The 9103-nt window shown below is 48.2% G+C and overlaps 3 protein-coding genes across 3 annotated transcripts; 1 reads left to right on the top strand and 2 right to left on the bottom strand.

Moving 5' to 3' along the window:
• Positions 1 to 2947, bottom strand: PPTG_19607 (hypothetical protein). Its single transcript, XM_008918133.1, has one exon. It carries the CDS (start codon positions 2925 to 2927, stop codon positions 606 to 608), a length of 2322 nt encoding a protein of 773 aa, XP_008916381.1. The 5' UTR covers positions 2928 to 2947; the 3' UTR covers positions 1 to 605.
• A 289-nt stretch (positions 2948 to 3236) lies between these two features.
• PPTG_19608 (hypothetical protein) lies at positions 3237 to 4228 on the bottom strand. The gene is made up of 2 exons (XM_008918134.1): positions 3822 to 4228; positions 3237 to 3757 (listed from the first exon to the last, which is right to left on the bottom strand). Exons 1-2 carry the CDS (start codon positions 4162 to 4164, stop codon positions 3252 to 3254), a joined length of 849 nt encoding a protein of 282 aa, XP_008916382.1. The 5' UTR covers positions 4165 to 4228; the 3' UTR covers positions 3237 to 3251.
• A 265-nt stretch (positions 4229 to 4493) lies between these two features.
• PPTG_24654 (hypothetical protein) lies at positions 4494 to 7026 on the top strand (the record flags this gene model as incomplete). The annotated part of the gene is made up of 2 exons (XM_008918135.1): positions 4494 to 5747; positions 5809 to 7026. The coding sequence occupies 2 exons, from the start codon at positions 4494 to 4496 to the stop codon at positions 7024 to 7026; spliced, it is 2472 nt and encodes an 823-aa protein (XP_008916383.1).
• Positions 7027 to 9103: the final 2077 nt, after the last annotated feature.

Consider the following 9103-nt stretch of genomic DNA (forward strand, 5'->3'; position numbering starts at 1 on the left):
GCACAGTATCGGGTGTACCTTGACTGCCGAAAGGCCATTTTCCTTTCTCAAAATCCTTCTCTTGCTCGCGTTGTGGAGGGCCAGCTGACGCGGCCTTGCGTAGTAGGGACTCCATGCCGAAGTTCATCATCACTAAATGCGTGAGGGGTATCCACGAAAATGAAAAATGACAAATGAGGCTTGGAAATTTTTGGGTGATCAGTGTCTGTCAAAGTGCGATTCCAAGAAACGAGAACAATCCAACCGTGGTAACTTCATCAGAAAAACGATCCATCGGGTTGGCTCAAAACATCAATCAAATGTCGACACTTATGCTTGCAATTACTGGGAAATTCCCTTTAATGAAAAACAGAAGATTTTTTTTTCCAAAGTGGCGTGAAAACTACCACTTTTTGTCCCATCGAACGATCACAGACAGACCTTAATAGAAATCGCACTTCTCAATAGTGTCGTGAATGAACTTCTCCGTAGGAGCACGGATTATTCCATGGTAGCATCTCCATCTTGAACTTCATCTTCTTCACGATGGCGTTTCTTACCTCTGTTGTCCGCTAAATCTTTGAATCGATTTGTGAGCAACAGTTCTTTTTCCTCCTTCAGCTTTGTCACGTGTGCTTGTTGTTTCTCGTAAAGATGACGGGTCTTGCTTTGGTAATCGTAACAAACGCGTCATGACCACTTCCTTCCGCTGTCAGCTCAAACGACGCGTTCTCTTGAGTGTGGCGCGTCCACCGTTGGGCGTGCTGCAAGTCTCTAAAGTAAACCAGACCTCGAGTTGTCATCACAATCTCAGGACCTCGGAGAAAGGCTTGGACGCGCGCCTTGTCAACGAAAATCGCATCAGGCATTTCCCATGAAAACGGTTTGTCGAGCTTGTCCAGTTGTTGGTTCAGCCACTCCAAACGCGGCTCGACAATCGACGCTAAAACTGCGAATTTTTCATCGTTTGGATTCAAATCTGTAGCATGTTCCGAGACCGCCTTGATGACAGTATTTAAGTCGTTTGGCTTGATTGTTTTGAAATGGTCCACCAGACGAGTGAGAATCACCACATCACCATACTCGATGGTCAATTTGATGAGCAGGCTCCGGCACCGCGCCTTCACTAGTATTTTTGGAGGGAAGTTGATGGCCTTTTTCACTGCCTCTTCTAGTAGTGCTGTCTGGGCTTCGCCACGTTTCAGACGTTTTAGCACTTGTAAAATCAACTGAATACTCTCATCTGCTTCCCAGCTGTAGCTGTACTTCACTTTCGACGTATTCAGAGCGTTCAGTACAGCATCTTTGACGCTTGCCCACTCGAAAGCCTGGGTTAGCGATGCAATACCGTCAGCGAACATGATTTTCTTGTCCACTCCAATGACAAATTTTTCCAACAATAGGCCAACCAAAGTTGCGTCACCAGCCTTCACTATCAAATCGGTCATCATTTGGCAAAAGCTCAACGTGTTAAGCTTGGGATCCTCGCGATTATACCGGCGAGATGATCCGAGTCGCTTCTTTTTTGCTGCCTCTTCGCTAGCTCTTTCCATAAATTTACGCAGACTGTTTGCATCAACGCACTCTTGGCCTTGGAGAACAGCGGCCGCTGCCTCGTTGTTGGCGAACTTGAAAGTGTAATCCATATTCTTTGTTGCAGGCCAGGCAAACACAGCATATCGGAGAGCAACCGTTCCTTTCATTCGATCACCACTGAAGCCATCATACAGCTTATAACCGTTGGCTTTCCATATCTCTGATAGCGTCAGTCTGCCAGGGTTCAAGAATGTTGGCGTGAACGTTGGAGCACCTGCTTCTTCCTCGCTGGGACCGTCGATATCATTGACGTACATCGTTCTAACGGCGTCACCGTACTTCTTCCCGTCAACAGAATACCACACAACGAAGTCTTTTCGATCGTAGTCCTGCCAGAACGCATATTTTGCCTTCCATTTGGGATTTTTGTGAGCCCCCAATGTACCGTCATATTGTTGGACAGCATGGCAGAGTTGTGCGATATGAAACACTAGCACCTTGTCTTCGGGAATCAAACTGTTGGCTTCCAGTAGAGCTCGGTATCTCGTTTTGTCCATTTTGCTAAGTGCATCAGTACCTTGAGTCCGAACATCTTCCTCCTTGTACTGACCCTCCAACAGTAAGGCAAAACACTCGTCCTCTGGCTCGATCTGCTTCAATACTTCTGCCAGTTCTTCGCTCAATGGTTTATCTCCCTTGGCTTCTTTCAAGTGTTTTATCTCACTTGGTAATGTAAGTGAGTACTTCAAGATCAGCTGATACCCACTCGTCACCTCTTCTCTAGCATGTGGAGCGTCTGCAAAGTACACAGCATAATGCGGTAAGAAGGCAGCGGCGTTCTTTGCTGTCCCGAAATCATGTCGGAACTGCAGTTCTCGTCCTCTGTAAACGACCAACTCTCCGCCCGAATGCTCCGACGGCAGCTGCACCGCAATCGTGGCCACCACGCCGTCCTCGTTGTTTTCCTGATGCCTGTCAGTCTTCTCTCCTGGTCCAAATACAAGCAGCTCCTTCAACTCGCACTGTAGTTTAATCCGCTTGAACCCCAGTCTATCACCCACTTTATCACCCAATTTCCGCATTCCAGCCACCCACTTTGGGTTTTTCATGGTCACTTGACTCGTTCGAAGTTTCCATGAGCTGCTGGTTACTTGTTCGCTGATTGCAAGTAATTTATCTTTCCTCTCTGCAGTCAACGGCACAGGGATCGACCCAATTCCCTCAATGAAAAGTCCGGGAATAGCAGGAAGGAGTGTGGTCTGCCCGCCGAAAGAATACTCCCCAGCGTCCACCTCCGCCCTCTCCAGTAGTTGGCTGATAGTGGGCGAGGTTTTGCCCTCGGTTGTGAGCACGTCTTCGCCTTCGCCTTTGCAGCCGAACGGCCATATCTGCTTGGAAGAGGTTTCCTCCATTGCGGTCCAGATTGGAAATGTTGTAGATTTCATTTGTTTTTTTTTACCAATTAAAAAGCAACGCGGGAAATGATTTCATTGGTTGATTTATATGCTAGAAACAACATTTTAACATTTTTTTCAGCCTAAGAAATGTTACACGTAGTTTTCGGTTAACCAGTCGCCATTTTCGGCCTGCCATAGTTGTCGGAAAGACCCTCGCAGCTGGTTATGGCCATCCGAACCTTGGCCACAAGGGACTCCGGACGGGTACGGTTAACCGGAAGTGTACGTGTGCGACCTCTGCAGCATATTAATGTTAATGTAAGCTACATTAGAATGGCTTCATGTTTTAAACGTTAATATGCAATCAAGCAGACTTCTTTTTTCTATATGATTGCATGCTGAAGTAATGAGCTGAGGTTCGATAAGTTTTGGTAAGGATCTTTTCGTTTCCAGAGTCTTGACAACCTTCTGATTTCTAGTCCTTTCCTGTGATTTATCTGCTTCCTGTGTCCGTAATGAGCGTGGCGACTGTGTCCCGGTCGATGAGTTGCTTGGAGTTGGAGTCGGCGTCATCTTCACGTCGTCGTCCGTCGAAGAAGAAGCAGTTGCAGATGGCGGCAGCGATTGCTGCTGTTGTGGTCTCCTACAAGACAATGCTGTGAGGCTTGTTAGAGGTAGAGTCACGTCGGGACTGGCATATTTCTGCTCCATCTGGTCCAGTACGTTGAAAAGTTCGTCTTGTGAGTCTCCTCTCTCGGTGGAGCGTCTCCTCCTGGCTGTATTGGGTGTTCCCTGCGTTGTGATTCCTCTCTCAGGAGGACTGAACATCAAGTGTCTTGAGGCCGCTGCAACATGCATCAACCTCTGGTCAGTCGTATGACACCTCTAAATAGTAATAATTGTTGCCACCTTTCTCCTCTTCATGCTGCGCCGCCTTCCGACGCGTGCGAACCCGTTCTCGACCCGGTTTCTTCTCCTCTTCGCTAGTGGAAGGAGGTGACTGTTGACTGGCACGTGCTAAGCGACCCACAAAGCCCTGCATCTCCCTTCGAACAGCCATTTTGCCTGTGCCAGACACTTTGATCTGCTTGTCTGCAGGCGAGTCTTTCCACACAATTTTGGACTCGCTGCCTCCCGATCCGGGCGTGCGACTGGCTGAAGAGGATGAAGACGACGCCTTCTTGCCGCCACGCCGGGACGCGCCCGACTCCAGGCGCCGTCGCTTGCGCTTCGGAGTGCGCGCCGTGTCCATTGACCTCTTCCGATATTGCGAGCAGATTTGTTGGCGCCAAAAAGCCGAAATTAGTTACAGTCTGCTTACAGTACTGTTTTACGTTAATGTAAGATATTGTCGAGTTGTCTTAAATCAGTATACCTCTCACTCGTTTTTGCAATGGGATTACCAATTTGTCAGAGCCATTTCACCTCGTCATCATGATACTTTCGGCCGCACCGAAACGTCTCGAATTGTTCTGAACGGCTCACGTGTAAGACTTGTGAAAATCGAACTGGTTGCATCGTAAAAGTGATGCCGCGAACAGCAATCAGTTTTCGAGCGTCTTGCTATCAAGCACATTGAAGATGTTGCCGACTGCGCTTTTCGGTTCAACTACCGATACTAAAGCAAACCCGATCATGGAGGTGGACGACAGTGCGCCAGTGCTTTCTCGAAAGGAGAAACGTGAACTCAAGCGGGCAGCTAAACAAGGAAGGCGTGAGAGCAGTAGGGACAAGGCCAAGCAAGATGTAGTAGACGGGACAAGCAACGAGACTTCGCTTGCAGCTCCCTCTATTGTGGCAACATCTCAGCAAAGCCGATTCCACTCGGCTACGTTTGATGCGTTCGGTAAGAACGTGCTGCTGAACGATTTCACGCTATCAATCGTCACACCTGACGGTAGCAAGTCGGAGAAAACGATTGAGCTGCTCGTCGACACGCAACTGAAGCTAAACTACGGTACCAAGTACGCCCTGATTGGGCCTAACGGCATCGGCAAGTCAACACTGCTGCAGGCATTAGCTGACGGTCTAGTTGAAGGACTGCCCCAGGCACTCAAAATCCTTTATGTCAACCAAATGGACACGTCGTCGTTCTCGGACGAGAGCATGGAGAGAACTGTACTACAGACTGTACTTGATGCTGACACCCGCGTATCCGATGTGCGCTCGAAGTTGGCGATTCTGCAGCGAGCAACCACGGTGAGCCAACACTCAGATCCCTTTATCTTCGCCTCTCAGAAGGCCATGCTACTGCACGCGCTACTCGAGGTCAAGATGATGGAGGCCAAGGAGGAGCTGGTCACCACAACAAAAATCGCTATCAAGCGCAGCGGAATGCGCGGTAAAGATGCCCGTCACCGGCAGCTAGAAGCGGAGCACACTGTGGCTGATCTTGAGTTGCAATTGCGATTTACAGAGCAGTCGGACAGTGAACATGAGACCGTTCAAGCAGCCAACGAAGCGGTAATCTTGCGCGAGATCAACGAGAAGATCGAAGAGTACGAAATAACTCTGAAGGCGTTGGATGAAGCATCGATGGAAGCTCGAGCTCGGCGCATTTTGTCGACTGTGGGCGTTGATACAGCTAAACAAGAGGATCAGCTCGCCTCACTGAGCGGCGGTTGGCAGGTGCGCATTCTATTGGCACGTGCGTTGTTCATGGAGCCCGACTTGTTGCTACTTGACGAACCGACAAACCACTTGGACATGCCGTCCATCTTGTGGCTAAAGAACTATCTACTCTCCATGGAGAAGGTGCTGGGCAGTACGTTGACGATCGTACTGGTATCCCACGATAGATTCTTCCTGAATGAGGTCGCTGAAGAAACGATCCTAGTGCGCGGGCAAGACAAAAAGCTCGTGTATTTTGATGGTAACTACGACTCCTACGAAGAAGCCATGGATACGAAGAAGTTGTTCAACGAGAGACTGCTACAAGCTTGACCGAAAGACCGAGAAAATGACCAAGATGGTTGCGCGTATCACCCAGCAGGCGTCTAAGGGCAAGGACGACAAGAAAAAGCAAGTTGTGGCTGCGAAGAAGAAAAAGATGGAGCGGATTGGAAACGAGCGCAACGACAAGGGCCACCGCTTTAAACGGAGCCGCGACCGGCAAGGCTTCCATTTTACATTGCTTGACGGTGCAGAAGACACTGCACTTTACGAAACTTCGTACAACAGCAAGGCCTGGGAAGCGTTGACGACGCCACCCCCGCAGATTCGGAACCTCACAAAGCTCGCACAAACCACTATGCTTTCTCTGGAGAACGTATCGTTTAGTTACAAAGCGGCGGCAGAGATACCCAACCAAAGAGAAAACTCCACCTCACCTCCTCTCGCTATCAAAAATGTAACGTTAAATGTGGCGTATGGTGAAAAGGTGGTCTTTGTCGGTCGAAACGGAGCGGGTAAGACAACACTGATGAAGATTCTCAATCGAGTTATCAAACCGGATGCTGGTAAGGTGCAGTATTTCCATGGAGCACGTTTGGGGACTCTCATGCAGCATCACGTGGAAGACTTGAAGCGACTGGAGTCTCGCAATCTCAACGCGTTGGAGCTGCTAATGAAGTCGATCAGTAAGGAAGAAAACTCGCCCGAGGTGTTGCTCGCAAACAATGGAAATTCCAATCGAGGCACCACGTCACTTGAAACCAAGGTGCGTGCGCACTTAAACAAGTTTGGCATCAGTGGTGAGACTGCTGTGTCCGTGCCGCTGGGAGGGTTGTCTGGTGGCCAACTTGTTCGCGTTGGTCTAGCCTGGGTAACGTTCCCGAATCCACCCCATGTGCTGCTACTGGATGAGCCAACGAATCATCTCGACATGACCACTATTCAGGTGTTTGGTGAGGCCCTGCGCAAGTACCAAGGAGCGGTTGTGTTGATTTCGCACGATATCCATTTCCTCAACATCCTAACGCGAGAACAAGGCGGCAAACGCCTCAACGAAAGTGATAGCGATGGCGACAAGGATGAATCGCACCCTTCACTTCCAGCACGCGTATTCGAGGTCCGAAAGTCCAAGGGGATCGTGTCTGTCCATCAACTAGAGGGCGGTGTGGACGCTTACAGACGGAAGCAGGAACGGATTAGCGCGTCGGTGGGGCGAGTGTAGGACTGGTAGTAGTTAATTAATTCAGACCATTTGGCAACGCTCGCTCGCTAATTCAAGGGATTTATTAATTAAACCACCACTCGCTCGAAACACGGCAGCAAACACTTCAACAAAAACCATATGTTTTTGTTATGAGTGAAGGTCTTAACATGGATACACCTGCTCCAATTTGTAAGCACACCGTACAGAGTCGTATCGTCTTGATGGAGGTGGAAGGCCGAACAAGCACTCAAATGAGGCTGTACCAAGTTTTGAAAGGATATTGTCGAGCTTCAGTGTTTTCCAATATCTGTATTCTAGAAAGATTGGCAGCAGCGGAAAGAAGCAGGCTCACCTCGAGAAGTGAAGTAGACTATAAAATTAAGGCGACATGATATATCCAGCTGACCAAGGAACTGTCAGTCTCGTCGCGACTTTCGCCGTTAGTATTTGGGAGTTGAGATGACACCGTTGATGAAGAAGAATATAGTGGAACACCCTGTGCCGGATTTACTAATAGTGCAGCACTATTATACAGGGATGTCGTGATTGCGTACACTTAGATCGGCTCATCCTGGCGACTTCGCTGGGGAGCTTTCTTTTAGTGATCCAGTGGTTTTTACCTACAATCTGTGTCGCAACTACTGCATACCTAAGGTTACGGTACGCTTTCGGACTGATGAGAGTACGGAAGAAAAATTATGGGTGTACAAATGACTGTACGTTTCTGGTTTACGGGACGTCTTCTATAGTCGTGAGTAAACACAAGCTGAAGGACAGGCACGAGAGTAGAGTGTAGACGTTCTCCATTTTGACACGAACTACCGAGCTTTCTCTAACCTCGGTATTATGTGACACAATCTTTATTTTAACAAGTATTAGGATACACTGGGAGCTCCAGCCAAATGTACCACTTTACGAGTCACACGGATACAAATTCCCTGTTATTTCGGAACGGCTCAACGAGTGTATCTCCTCGTACTTAAACGACTCAACAATCAACCGTAGTTTTTAGCTGGTTTGGGCAAACCGGACATTTTGATTAGAGCGAATAATAGGTGGAATTTGCGTTTACTAACGCTAGCATGTTGCCATGAATGCAATGTCAGCCTCAATAACTTGAGGACGGAGCTACATGCATTATAATCGGCGATATGCTTCGCCATCAAAAGTCAAGCTGCATGTATTTCAAAGCAGACTCGCGCAAGATTTTGAGTGTCGCATTGCTCACAGGCGCTTGCGTGAGTACTGCATCCCGTCAATTTGACGGCGTCAACAACACGAACAATATTCCAACAGAACAGGCTGTTTTAACCCTTTGAGACCTGTAAATGCATGAGCAGCAATCGATAGCATTTTGGCTAGAAGTCAACGAGAAGAATACCCCATTGCATACAAACAAGACTAAAGTGAGAGGTTAATGAGGATTGTAGTAGATTGTAAAGTTTTTTTTTACTTAGTATATATAAAAGTACTAGAATATACCATTTAATAATGCGCACATGTGCGGCACATGATGTACTTGCCACGCAGGAGGCTACATACGGTTGATCTCGTCTTCAAAGCCATAAATTGATTTTCTAGATTACTTATCACTGTCTGCACGAGTGGACACACCACTAAACCCCGTCAAGTGCTCCAAACACGTGGGCATTTGTTCTTCAGATTACGGCCGGTCCGAAGGTCACATTCGTATGATTTTTAGTGAAAATTCGACACTTCGGATTGAGCTGTGAATGGAGATACAAATAAGGGGGTAGAGTTTTTAATAACAGCTGATGAGTGCAAGGCTCTTGTTTGTGGCTCTGTAGTCGACCACTGGAACTGGTGTTCACTCTGCAATACACAGTTTATGTAAAACGCATCCGAAAGTTGGATTCAGAATACGGCACCATGTAACCGTGTCCGACCTATTGTAATGACACCTTGCTTCTACACATACATTAGAATCAACACCGGGTCATATAGTCTGGATAGTCCCTCAAGGGCCTCTCGCTTGCGAATGTAGATATCGTCTGCAAGGACGGTCGCTTCGATTGCTGTCACAGAGAACAGCTCCGTTGTCGTCGCAAATGCGAGTTGTTAAGGGGGGGGGGGG

The sequence above is a fragment of the Phytophthora parasitica genome (genome assembly GCF_000247585.1).
Source record: "Phytophthora parasitica INRA-310 unplaced genomic scaffold supercont2.145, whole genome shotgun sequence".
NCBI classification, from domain to species: Eukaryota; Oomycota; class Peronosporomycetes; order Peronosporales; family Peronosporaceae; genus Phytophthora; species Phytophthora nicotianae.